This window comes from Oncorhynchus mykiss, chromosome 29 (genome assembly GCF_057628025.1).
Source record: "Oncorhynchus mykiss isolate SJ-2025 chromosome 29, ASM5762802v1, whole genome shotgun sequence".
NCBI classification, from domain to species: domain Eukaryota; kingdom Metazoa; phylum Chordata; class Actinopteri; order Salmoniformes; family Salmonidae; genus Oncorhynchus; species Oncorhynchus mykiss.
Window position 1 is genome coordinate 26508549 of NC_143050.1, and position 14295 is coordinate 26522843.

Genomic DNA, 14295 nt, shown 5'->3' on the forward strand with positions numbered 1-14295 from the left:
ATTTCTCCTTTGCCAAGATAATCTATCCACCTGACAGGTGTGGCATATCAAGAAGTTGATTAAGCAGCATGATGATTACACAGGTACACATTGAGCTGGGGACAATAAAAGGCGACTAAAACGTGCAGTTTGGTCAAACACAATGCCACAGATGTCTCAAGTTGAGGGAGCATGCAATTGGCTGACTGCAGAATGTCCCACCAGAGCTGTTGCAAAGAAAATGTAATGTTAATTTCTCTATCATAAGCCACCTACGTCATTTTAGAGAATTTGTCAGTGCGTCCAACTGGCCTCACAACCGCAAACCACGTGTATAGCGTTGTGTGGGCAAGCAATTTGCTGATGTCAACATTATGAACAGAGTGCCCCATGTTTGCGGTGGGGTTATGTATGGGCAGGCATAAGCTACAGACAAACGGTATTTTATCGAAAGCTATTTGAATGCACAGAAATAACGTGATGAGATCCTGAGGCCCATTTTCATGCCAGTCATGAACCGCCATCACATCATGTTTCAGCATGGTAATGCACAGCCCCATGTCGCAAGGATCTGTACACAATTCCTGGACACTGAAAATTTCCCAGTTCTTCCCTGGCCTGCATACTCACCATACATGTCACCCACTGAGTACAGTGTGTTTCAGTTCCCACCAATATCCAGCAACTTCACACAGCCATTGAAGAGGAGTGGGACAACATTCCACAGGCCACAATCAACAGCCTGATCAACTCTATGCGAAGGAGATGTGTCACGCTCTGGTCACACCAGATAGACTGGTTTTCTGATCCATGCCCCTACTTTTTTTTTAAGGTATCAGATGTATATCTGTATTCCCAGTCATGATAGATTAGGGCCTAATGAATTTATTTCAATTGACTGATTTCCTTATATGAACTATAACTAACTTTATTATTGTTACATGTTGCGTTAATATTTTTGTTCAGTATAAAACAATCTTCACAATCCAAATGTTTCAGTTGAAGATCTTGTACACATTTCTGGCTACTAACAAGATGTTTCAAATATGGGGCATTGAACAATCCCATTTGTGCAATTTTTTTGGTGTGGAAGTGGAGGATTTGTTACATATTTTCTGGCATTGGGCCATAGTTTCCAACTTTTGGGCAAAAGTACAAGTGTTTACTCCTTGTTTTATACTATTGTGTTATATCTCCACATATAGTTAAATTGTGACTTAAGGGAGAGATGCAACACGATAAAGAATCTCTTGATTCTGCTGGGGAAGGTTTTCATTTTTTAAACTCAAAACCGATATGTTAGTATTAGATTCTTTCAAAATAACTGTCAAACAATATTATACACTGGGAGGATTTATTGCAAAAGAAAGTGGGTGGTCAAGATTTTACTGAGAAGTTGGACCAAATAACACATCAAGAGGGATGGGCCTGATTTCATAGACAAATGAAATGTGCTCCTGATAGCCAGTTATATGACAATGTGTCCACCACACCGAGGTAGCGGGGTGTTCTGGGGAGGTGTGGCGGTTAGTCTGGGGGACCATGAATCTTTAGCTCCCACTTCCCTAATGTGGGATGGCTATTTGTAACGGCTGTCGTATTACATGCCCACGATTGAACAAATCAAATAAAAGACAAGGAAAGAAAGGAAAAAATTAAATAATAATTTCAACAAATTACATCCATTAATAATACAGTATGATGTCTTTTTTTTTCTTCTTTAATGTCCACACTAGCTGTTCTCTCTTGGAATTTGAAGGGGCCTTAATACTTCTATTAAACATTCCTGCTGTCTTGATATCCTAGCAAGAAACCATATTAATATAGCAAAGTTCCAAGAAACACAGCTGCTCAAAAAGGACACACAGAGAAAAGAGAATTTGTAAAAAATGACTGCTTTTTCATCAGCCCCAAACAAAACTAAAAGGTGTAATTATAATATTGGGTAAAGGCGAAGGAAGACCAAGAAGGCAGAATCACTTTCCTTAAATGTATCCATAATGGAAAGAAAAATGCCTTAATGTGTATCCTCCAAATTCATATGATCCTAGGTTTTTTGATTCTCTGAACATATTGTTAGAATGAACTGATTTCCATGTTGTTATCGGGACAGAAGAAGGTATTATGCCTGTTTGAGTGGAAAGTGTACTCCTCTGCTTTAGGATTATTTGCTCGCCAGGCATCAATGAGGTTGTAGTCAGAGAGTATATGCTGGAGAGACTTGGTCTCATTGTACTTGTCTCGCATGTCTATAATTAAATAAGATATCAAAATTGGAAACGTTAACTGCGTTAGTGAGTTCTCAACAAACACTATTTTCAGACCAGGTAGCTATTACACTTTCCAATGTCAAGACATAACTTCATTTACTGATAAAACAGAGAGCAGAATTTGCCATCCATTGAGTTAGACTCAACCATTACTTTCATGGTATTCGTCTCAGTCGTTTACTGGCCAACAAGCTATGGACTAATGATCAATTAGCTGACATAGCGACTATTGAATCTGAAACACGGGAATTACCATCAGAACCCAAATGAATCAAATATTTTCCCACTTCTATAAAGAACTGTATACCTCGGATTATAAATCCACACCAACCCAGACTAAGTCCTTTCTAAAATAATTAAGAACACCTCATCTATCAGAGGAAGCCACCTCACTGGGAGCCCAAATGTCTTTCAGTAAACTCAAAAGGACATGGGGGCTAGCATGATCACCTGGATGGGAGGGTATTCCTCCTGAGGTCTAGTACAATTTTGGGAATCAATTAGGTCCACTATTGCTCAAAATGATTAACACAGCTGTTCACAAAGGTTCATTTTTGGGAGAGATGTGAATACAGCACTAATTTCACTTTAATTAAAAAAAAAAAAAAGGTAAGGATGCCTGCCAGTGTTCTTCCTATCTTTGATAAACACAAATATTAAACGTTTTTTCCAAGATGCTGTCGTCCCATCTCGAGACTTACCCAAATTGGCCCACATGGGTTTGTTTAAAAACATTTATCCTTGGATAACCTCCCTCGACTATTACATATCTTAGATGCTCCTTATTATTATTATTTATTTATTCTCTCTCCATGCAGGAAAAGCTTTTGATAGGCCAGACATCTCTCTAAACTGAACAAAATCACAACGAGGGAAAGACGTAGGACTATCTCTACCAAACTTTAAATAGTATTTCCAGGCACCAGCATTTCAACCCATGCTAAATTGTTTTAGACATGATTCTTTTTCCCCTTGGCTGAATAGAGAGAGAAACATTGTCTCCTATTGCCATGGAAGAGGTGGTCTTCACAGATATACCCCTTAAACAATGTCAAGTATGCTTTGGTCCCATTATAGCTCACACAATTTATATTTTGCGCCAGTTGTTAAACAACGCAACTAGGAATCAAAATGGCATGCTCCAATATATCACAAGAGTGCCTTGCGATCTGTAGGGCAGCCTTTTGCATCCTCCCCAATGGTCCAAATTTGGAGTCCGTACCTTTACCGATATCATGGACAGAAATGGTTTGAGAATATTCCAAGATTTGAGATATACACATTACCAGGCAACTCTTTTTTCTTTTGTACATTTTTTCTTTCTTTTTTTACCCCAACTTAGGTCAGCTATGCTGGCGTAAGAAGTCCCTTGGGAAACCCATCTACCGAACCATCCAATGATGGGACTAATAAATACATTATCTGGGCTCTGGAAAGGACCGATCTCTATAATATATAAACAACTTGGAAAGCTCATTCTGAGCTAGCCATTAAAAAAAAAGTATTGTTCGACAGATCTAATTGAATCTGACTAACGAACAGAACATGGAAAAATATGACCTACACAAACCATTCATTTATACATTTTAAGTTTGTTCACAGACTGTATTTATCACCAAGGATGCGTTTTATGATGACATTGGCCCCAACTCCCAACTGTTCACTGTGTCCCCTAAATCAGGTAGGCACATTTTTCAAATTATGTGGGAGTGCCCTGCAGTTAATGTGCGTCAATGTAAATATTCAATGCTTTGCATCTATTATGTTACTTAACAACGATAGCTCCTTGAACCTCTCAATAAGAGATGATTAACTGCTGGCAGGCAGCATTGCCGCAAAAAAAAGCTGTTGTGTCTTAGATGGCAATCACCTCACTCTCTCCCAATTCTCCAGTGGATACAGTTACTGTTAGAAGCTCTAACATCAGAATTATCCACAGCGAGAATGAATGGTGCTAATCAAGAAACAATTGAGGCCTGGACAAATATACTTGACTCTAAAGAATAATCTTAGCTAAAGCCTAATACATACAAATAAAATGTATAAAGCCCAACACATACAAAATAATAAATTATAATAAATTGGATAGATTGTCTATGTGTGCCATTCAGAGGGTGAATGGGCAAGACAACATTTTGAAGTGCCTTTGAACGGGGTATGGTAGTAGGTGCCAGGCAAACCGGTTTGAGTGTGTCTAGAACTGCAACGCTGTTGTATTCACGCTCAACATTTTCCTGTGTGTGTCTCAAGAATGGTCCACCATCCAGAGGACATCCAGCCAACTTCACAACTGTGGAAAGCATTAGAGTCAACATGGGCCAGCATCCCTGTGGAATGCTTTCGACACCTCTGGTCACCTGGAGGGGGAGTGCTGACTGACGAGCAAACCTAGTTTCTAGGGGGGTGGGGAAACATGGTTTCCAGGTGTGGGGAGTTGGATGGAAACATGGTTTCCAGGTGTGGGGAGTTGGATGGAAACATGGTTTCCAGGTGTGGGGAGTTGGATGGAAACATGGTTTCATGGTGTGGGGAGTTGGAGGGAAACATGGTTTCCAGGTGTGGGGAGTTGGATGGATATGTTGTCTGGGTGGGGTTGGAGGCCCACTACATTTAAGTTCTCTTTTACTCTTTATATTGAATTTATTATTACTAAAATATATATAGCAATCAGGCCGACGAGTTCCTAATCACACCCACCCCAACCATCAAGTCATTCAGTATAGTCACTCAGTAACAAAGTGCACACCAATGGCACCATTGTCCAGAACGGATCTGATGCCAGGCCATACACAACCACCGAAGGCCAATCTTCCTCCTTTAGTCCTTCAAAGGGCTACTAAAGCCAGACAACTACAAGCCATTGAAGAAATTGTAAAAAGACGGCAGTTTGATAACATAGTAAAGGCATGAAATTGACTTTGACACAAGGGTCAGAAGTGATTCAGTGAAAGCGAGATCTTTAAGGGCCAAAGAATAACAGCGGTTACTAATAACAGCGGTTACAAGCTAGCACCAGACGCAACACCCCTTACTTACTATCCTTGTCATTTATCCTATCAATTTTAAAAGCAATTCAACCCCTGATAATACATTTTTTCTTTGTTGCATTTGGCACTAACCACAGTTTGATCAGCATCTTGAGAAGATCGCACTATGGGTTCCGCTATCCCGCTGTAGAAAGTCTGTGTAGTCATTGGTGGGTCGGTCTAGGACAGTCGAGCTATGGTCGTGGTTCGGTCAGCCTTATTGGTCGGACCCTAACATTCAGGCCATGTTGGAGCGCAGGAAGATGAGTTTGTTCATCTCCTCGGCGGTGACCTGCTGCCTCCTCTTCATGGCCAAGCTCTGTTCACAGACGCTCACACACTCGCTGCGGACACCCACCGCGGGCACGGCCAGCAGCCACAGTGCCAGGCGTGCCAGTCTGGGGTAGCGGTCACCCACAGTGGTGCTCCAGTAGTGGAAGAGGTCTGGGTTGGTACCCTGGAGGAGCGGTTCAGCCAGATACTGGAACACCTCCTGTCTCACCTGGGTCTGGCATTCATCTGACGCCGCCTCACACGATGACACGGCTACTACCCCTCTGGCATTCACCCCACCCCTGGGGACGTCCACGCGGAGCCGTTTGAGTGTTGAGGGTCCATCCACATCCTCACCTCCGGATCCCCCACCGTCGCGGCCGTCTGTGGCCATCTCGCAGGCGTGGGCGATGATCTCCTCTTGCTGGTAGGCTGGGACAGGACGCAGCTTCAGCTGGGGGTCCAGCACCATGGCTACCTGGTGGGCTTTCTCCACCTTGAAGTTCTCCTTAAGAGCTTCCAGAAAGTAATGGCAGAGCTTGCTGGAGGTCCCCACTTCCCCAGCCTTGGAGGTGAACAGTTTCTCCAAGCGCAGGTAGACAGGTAGCACCTGTTGCAGGGTTGGCCTCCTCTGGCTACTGAGTTCCAGGGCAGCCAGGCGTAGAGGGGCCAACAGGCAGGTCAGTGTCCCTAGAAGGTGCTTGTTGAGGCCCTGCAGTGTGGAAGCCGTGGCCTTGCTCCTCCCATACGCCTCGAAGATCTGCTCAAAGTGGGAGTGCACCTGAAGGAGGGCCTCAGCCATGCGGTCCCAGCAGGGAGGAGTGGGGCTGAGCCCAGGGGGAGTGGAGGGGTTAGACATGCCCTCATCCGTGGCGGCGCTGGTGGACAAGAGGCTGGTGGAGGCGGCGATGTCATGGCAGGCAGCCAACAGCTCAGCCAGCTCGTGGAGCCCCCTTGCCTGCAAGCTGTGCTTCCCCAGCACCGCTTGAACCACAGCACTCAACGAGCACCCGGCACACCGCAGGCACACCCTTCTCCGCCCGCCTCCACCCAGCGGCAAGCCCCCCACCCCCACCCGCGGCTCAGTCACGTACACCGTGCGGATGTCTGACATGACGAACTCCGACAGCACGTTCTGTGTCCACTGGTGCACCTGCTCTGGTGCCTCCCTCAGGTCTGCCTCCTTGACGCCTAAAACATAGCGCTTGAGCCTGGACCCCTCCACCTGGTAGGCTGTCAGCACTAGGCAGGCATCAGGTCCCACTGTCTGGGAGTGGCAGGTGACAGCAATGCCCAGGTAGGAGTTGGAGCCTAGGGCGCAAGTCACCTTCACCTTGACCTGGTTGTACATGCGGGGAAGCTGGCGTAGGGCCAGAGAGCTCATGTTGCCCAGGGCGTCACGGGTGGAGTAGGCACCGTGGCGGGCACCCGTGTCCACCAGGGTCTGGGCTAGCTTCAGGAAGTCCTTGCTGTTGAGCATGTTGAGCATGCCCAGGTCTGTACACATCACCCTCAGGAGACGCTCGGCTACCTGTTGCCTTTCCTTCTCCGGTAACCCACCACTGTTCTCTGTGGAGAGAGAGGAATGGGAGAGATACAGTGAGAGTGAGGAGGAGAGAGGGAGAGGAGATGGGATAAAGAGAAAAATAGAGGAAAACCATGGGAAAGGGAGGTAGAGATAGGAGAAAGAGTTGAAGCAAGAGAGATAAAGTATGTATTCATAGGTAGTGTGGCCAAAGTGTGTTTATTAGGGTGTCCAATCAAACACGCATATTTTGACAAGGGGGTAAAATAATCACGTCTCTATCATAATCCATTCAAAGGTTATTGGAGATTTGGCCAAAATGAAGGTGACTAAATCAATGGAGACCAGAGAAAAAAAAGTGGTCATTAATCAGGATTATGGCATTGCGTCAGCTAGGCTGGATGCTGTGCGAGAATGCTAACTGACAGGCTAACTGACAGGCTAACTGACAGGCTAACTGACAGGCTAACTGACAGGCTTACCATAGAACACATCATCTTTCTTCTGGAATCCGGAGGACATAAAACAATATAGAGGTAAGATGGATATTGATTTTGAGACGTCATGCATTTTTATATTTTAGTATATGCTTTTCATATTAAATTCCTGTTCTGTTCAGAAGATTTCTTACAAAAACAAGCCTCTCTCTGACATGTCAACGGAGCACTGAGCATACTGCAAGCTTTTTACTTGCAAAGCCTTTTACATTTCATTTACATTGTGCCTTGCTAATTTTGATTTTTGCGACCTGCAGAAACAACTTTGCAGACTACAACCACAACTTATGAAATCCTCAAAAGTTTCTGCAAAAGAAATGGCACCGCTCTGTCAACAGAGCTTGGTGCTTATCATCGGATTTATTAGGTTACGAAATACGAATCATGTTCTGGTAAAATGTATTTTATAACCCAAGTGACATTTCATCACCATATCACATTTTCAAGAGTGGGTGGAAACCCTGTTTATTCATAGGCAGCATTGACTATAACAGCGATATTGAATGATTCGTAGCCTACTCACGGTTGATGGAGTGTTTTCTCTGTGCAGCCTGGGATTGAGCCTGTATCTGGACTTGAACTATTTGAGCTTGGGCCTGATGCTGGGGCTGGGGGGACCTCCATAACTGGTCCTGTGAGGCTGGGCCCGGTGATGTCTTTGGAGACTCCCCTTTGATATGCTTTTCATTATCCGCTGAGGGGAAACAGACAGAAGGGCGGTTAACTGTTTAGCTAGGGTTACAGTATCTAACCGCTACAAGCTACAGAGGGATAGCTAAAGGCTAATAGCTAAAGTGTTAGTAATTGGTTAATTGTTATAGGGCCATATACACTGAACCAAAATATAAACGCAACATGTAAAGTGTTGGTCCCATTCAGGAGCTAAAATAAAAAAATCCCAGAAATGTTTGTGCAGAAAAAGCTTGTGCACAAATTTGTTTACATCCCTGTTAGTGAGCATTTCTCCTTTGCCAAGATAATTTATCCACATGACAGGTGTGGCAAATCAAGAAGCTGATTAAACAGCATGATCATTACACAGGTGCACCTTGTGCTGAGGACAATATTGGCCACTTTAAAATGAGCAGTTTTGCCACAACACAATGCCACAAATATCTCAAATTTTGAGGGAGTGGGCAATTGGCATGCTGACTGCAGGAATGTCAAACAGAGCTGTTGACAGAAAAGTGAATGTTACTTTTTCTACCATAAGCTGCCTCCAATGTCGTTTTAGAGAATTTGGCAGTAAGTCCAACTGGCCTCACAACCGCAGACCACGTGTAACCAAGCCAGCCCAGGACCTCCACATCCGGCTTCTTCAACTGCGGGATTGTCTGAGGGGGTGCTGAGGAGTATTTCTGTCTGTAATAAAGCCCTTTTTATGGTAAAAACCCTTTCGGATTGGCTGGGCCTGCCTTCCCAGTGGGTGGGCCTGGCTGCCAAGTGGGTGGGCCTGTGCCGTCCAAGTCCAACCCATGGATTAAGGCCTAATGAATGTATTTCAGTTGACTGATGACCTTTAATGAACTGCAGCGTATACTTCCAGAGGGTTAGCTAAAAGCTGAGGGTTAGCTAGTGGCTAACAGTTAGATGGGGTTAGTAAACAACCAATAATTAACCAAAAGAGTAGGTACACATAAAACTACAGGGGTGACAATGGTCATTACACAAATAAAGTGCATAATAAATGTAATATGTAAAACATTTGATGTGTGATATACAGCAGCTGTTTGTGTCAAACTATTCCAAAATGAAGGTGTAGTTTGAAAGAATATCAAAGTACTTTAAGAATCCAAAGTATCAAGCCATTAACAAGCGTAGAATTCAACTTCAACTTGGACTGAGACCAACTTGATCAAGCTGAAAGCTTGCCTCCCAGCCATTTGACGACTACACTCCATGAGTAGAGCCAGTCAGGTATATCTCCCTCTAGGTGCAGGTAACTCACCAGCGTGGGACTGCATGTGCTCCAGCAGGTTGTTGTAGAACTGGAACGGGATGCCACAGGCGCCACATGTGTAGGGTTCTAGAAACACAAGGCCCAGAATAAGGCTTCCCGTAGCATAAGAAAGAGCACATCCACTGTAGACCTGTCCAGTCTATTCCCGGTGCGTCGCTAGATCTAGGTCACTGCCGGCAAGTTTAATTTTACCGCATATAAAAATACAGGGACATGTTCAACCTACTTCATTTAATATTTTATTATCTATGTATGCCATTTAAGGGTGATTGAGTCTTCCTACCTAGTGACATTGTCTCTGTCGCTTTGTCTTTGGGGTTCTAGCAGCATTAGGTCCTGATTGTTGTGAGGCACTTTGTGGCTAATTTATTTGGTAAAAGATGTAGATAGAACTTCATTTGATTGCATAGGTTTTTCATGACATTTTCCCACCTGGCTTGTCAACTGTAACAGGTTATTGTTGAAGGGCACAGAATCATTATGCCCAGCTGGGGTAAAGTATGGGTCAGCAAAAAGTCCCTCATTTCATGTCATGACACCACTTAAAAACAGTCATACAACACCTAGTCTCTTCCATTCGCCATGGATTAACCTGCCTAAATTAAACCCTTCACATCAAGTACTACAGGGTCACAAACACTGCCTAAATGGAGGTGCAAGAGTGACAAGCCCAAATGAACAAGGTAAAATGACAAGTAGGAAAATATCACTGGCAGCAGCTGTTTCTCATTATGGTCAAAATAAACTAAATGGAGGGGGTGAAATTTGTTTGTGTTTGAGGCAGGCAGGCAGGCAGGTAGAGAGAGGAGTGGACTCACTCTGTGACGCAGGGAACGAACCGGTCACCAGGGGGCTTGGAGTACCTGAGTGAGAGGAAGTGAGTGAGACTCAGACACACTACATTGGTTTTCAGATAAAATTCCCTACCCTTTCAGAGTGTGCACTTTCTCTCCTCCCCTTGTGGATTTAAAAGCATTCGATTGATGTAGGCATTGGCTAGACTGAGGATGTTTCTACTACATTTCCTAGACCAATCCATTATTTTTGAATCCACAAGGGGGAGCAAACGAGTGTATACTTCAGGAAGCAGGGTAGAGAACCAGACTACAGCCATGATTTGAATGTGGTTATATGCTTGGACTCTAAGCCAATGTTTCCCAACCCTGGTCCTCAAGTACCCCCAACAGTACACTGTTTCGTTGTAGCCCTTGACAAACACTCTCAACACAAACTCATTCAACTCATTGAGAGTTTGATGATTAGTTGACAAGTTGAATCAGGTGTGCATGTCTAGAGTTCTAATAAAACGGTGTACTGTTGGGGGAACTCGAGGACATGGGTTGGGAAACACTGCACTAAGCCACCAACACTCACATTTCTGCCTGATTCACTCTCCATCTACCTCCATGTTCTACCCAAGTCTCAGTAAGAACACATCGTCTCCCTATGTATTGACATTCACAGCTAATGATTAGGAGAGTTGCCCAACTGAAAATATACTGCACTGTGCAGAGACGTTCATAAAATGCACAAGTATACTGCTAATGAGAAGCGCCTGAGTGCTCACCGCTTGAGTTCTGGGAACTGTTGGTGTCCACCAAGCTGGACTGGGTTTTGCTCTCTATTTTCCGACTGAAGGGACTGTCTGTGGAATATATCAAATCAAATTGTATTAGTCACATGCTTGGTAAACAACTGGTGTAGACTAACAGTGCAATGCTTACGGGCCCTTCCCAACAATGCAGAGAGAAAGAAAATAAAGAGAAATAATAGAAAACACACTAAATTAAAAAAAAGTATGAATAAATACCATGTTTTAACTGACAACACCCAAAGAAAACCCAGGTTTCTTACTTGGTGAGTAAAAACTTGGTGAGTAAAAACAGTCCAGATACACACACACACAAAAAAAAAAAAAACTTTATTTTTGAGTGTAGACCTGGCTGCATAACGTATCATACAATAATGGTGGATAATGATGCAATATCTGCTTTCTGAAGTCCATACCATTCTGATCCAGTGAAATGACCATCATGGGTACTGCATATCGAGTGTCACCTTGGGATGATTCATTGCTTTTTCGTCACCGGATTCAATAAAAAAAGGAATATTCACCCATAGCATTTGAATAAGAGTCCTACTACTCCTGTCCACCATCTCCTTTGACCCATTATTCTGTGCTAGAGGAGTGTGTCAAGCTTTAAATAGCTCTGCATAGACAGACTAGTCAGTAGAGACAGAGGAACTGATCAGGTGAGAGATATGACAGACAAGACGAGCGAGGGAGTGCTTCGGATCACAGCAGAGAAAGTTGAGACAAAACGATCTGCGGTAGAAGGTTGTAGCCTTGCTTTACAGTGATATCAAAATGTTACATAATGACAGTTAGGGTTTGAACCTGCCCACTTCATTATAAACTCTCCGGTCCATTTTAAGGTCTAAAAGTTTACATATTTAAGTGGTTTGGTTGTCACTCTATATACATTCACATCCTAGCTCAGTTGTCCATACCGGTTTCTAGTTTAGTGGCACTGTACTTGCTGACATCCATGTTTCCACCCACACTTCCACGTGACCGAGGCGACTTCATATTATCGAAGGACCAATCTGTGGGTAGAGAGTTGTGTCAGTACCACCAAATAAATAAGTGCCAACTTATCTACCTACATTAACTGAACTGATGACCTAACACAGGTGACGAGAGTTTGGGAGGTTAGACTACAACAGATGACTAGTCCCTTCCGTAGACCTGTGAGATGACTTACTCGTTGGTTGGTGAAGTGCCACATGTTCCTGGTATGGGTTGAAGTACTTGTACTGCTTCCCACAGAACTCACACACGTAGCTCCCAGTTTCTGTGGGAGAAATTGACAAAAGTTACTCAAAATGTCACATTACTTGCATTCAATAAAAATAACTTCCTGTAATGATAGAAGAACAACATGTGTAGCATCTTTGGTGGTTCCCTGAAATGGTTTCCTTCATTTTCAGTACTGGGGAAATTGAGCCTGAATTATTCCCCAAATCTAATCATATTGTATTATGCTCATAATGGGATATAAATCTACTAATATCTATCCTCAGAGCCAAATACATTGCATCCATGAGGTAAAGCGCTAAATGCTAAAACTAATAACATTGCCTTAACACACTGCAAAAGGATGGATTTCAGATACTTAATCAACCACTTTGCAGTATACACTGACTGTACAAAACACAGATGATAGACTGACTAGGTGAAAGCTATGATCTCTTATTGACGTCACCTGTTAAATCCACTTCAAAATCAGTGTAGACGAAGGGGAGGTGACAGGTTAAAGAAGAATTTGTAGGCCTCGAGACAATTGAGACACGGAAGGTGTATGTGTGCCATTCAGAGGGTGAATGGGCAAGACAAAATATTTAAGTGCCTTTAAACGGGGTATGGTAGTATGTGCCAGTTTCTCACGCAACAGTTTTCCATGTGTATCAAGAATGGTCCACCACCCAAAGTACATCCAGCCAACTTGACACAACTGTGGGAAGCATTAGAGTCAACATGGACCAGCATCCCTGTGGAACACTTTCGACACCTTGTAGTCCATGCCCCCGACTAATTGAGGCTGTTCTGAGGGTGCAACTCAATATTAGGATGGTGTTCCTAATGTTTTGTACACTCAGTGTATATCTCGCACAGTATGGTGTGCCCAATAGCAAAACCCAAATCTGCCAAGCAACAGCAGACCAGCATGCAGTGCAGCCTTACTTGGTCCCATTTTCTGGAATGGTTCCACTTGCGGCTCCTCCTTGAGGTCTTCCACAGGTCCTAGAACCACCTGCTCATATGGGTCTGGGGGTAGAGGTGGAGACCGAGAGCGATATGGAGGAAGGGGTCAAGGGTACTTTCTTTAGAGCAGCAGTAGCCGTGGAAGTGAAGGTTCAATCAAATTGCTTAAGAGCTACAATTACATTATTATTACAAATATCAGCCCTGTGACTGGCTAGTTTCCTGTTTTAAGCATTTGAGATCTCCCTTTTACTAGGGACTTTACATGCTCAACTTCCAAGGAATTCATTAACAAAACCAAACAAACATTTATGGAACTGCATGTCAAGTCAACATCGCCACGGAGACAGAACAAGTTCCCATTTGAATTCAAAAACAGACACCGAAGAGAAAGGCCTAGTAGGAACAAAAAAATGGAAAGTAAGGAAGAGAAGAGAGAGTAGGTAGGTAAGTCCATTACCGTCAACAGCATGCAGGTCACGATGCTCCTGGAAGCAGCTGTAGTACTTGTATTTCTTCCCGCAGATGTCACAGGAGTAGCGGAAGCTATCTGCGGCACACACAACGATGTCACAACCCACTAGTCACTGCCTAGCTCACAGCAGTCATTTCTTTCAGTTCTCAATAAGGTATAAAAACAGTAAATGTTTTTTTTTTTCGTGTTGTTGGTCCGTCGACTTTGCTTTTGTGCAGTGTGGAATATTCCATGTCGTACAGGAAGAAGATTGTTTTTTTTTTTTAGATGTGACCTATTCTCTTACTGGGAGAGATGTGACCTATTCTCTTACTGGGAGAATTATCAAGGTGGTGTTGTGAAGAGAATGGTGCAGGTCGAAAACATATGGTTTGTAGCTACAGAGCCTTCAGAAAGTATTCACACCCTTGACTTTTTCCACATTTTGTTGTCTTACAGCCTGACTTTAAAATAGATTAAAATGTGATTTTGTCATCACTGGCCTACACACAATACTCCATAATGTCAAAGTGGAATAGTGTTTT

At 43.5% G+C, this 14295-nt stretch overlaps 1 protein-coding gene across 2 annotated transcripts in view; it reads right to left on the reverse strand.

The window, feature by feature from the left end:
* Positions 1–1319: 1319 nt before the first annotated feature.
* Positions 1320–14295, reverse strand: part of LOC110509813 (zinc finger protein 618) — a 38461-nt gene continuing 25485 nt past the window's right edge. For both annotated transcript variants that reach the window (XM_036967702.2, XM_090226890.1), the window contains 9 exons: positions 13757–13846; positions 13276–13359; positions 12296–12385; positions 12042–12137; positions 11098–11175; positions 10349–10393; positions 9519–9596; positions 8094–8264; positions 1320–7117 (listed from right to left, as the gene is read on the reverse strand). In XM_036967702.2, the coding sequence (XP_036823597.2) occupies positions 5514–7117; positions 8094–8264; positions 9519–9596; positions 10349–10393; positions 11098–11175; positions 12042–12137; positions 12296–12385; positions 13276–13359; positions 13757–13846 (2336 nt within the window). In that variant the 3' untranslated portion in view covers positions 1320–5513. The remainder of the gene's footprint in view (positions 7118–8093; positions 8265–9518; positions 9597–10348; positions 10394–11097; positions 11176–12041; positions 12138–12295; positions 12386–13275; positions 13360–13756; positions 13847–14295) is intronic.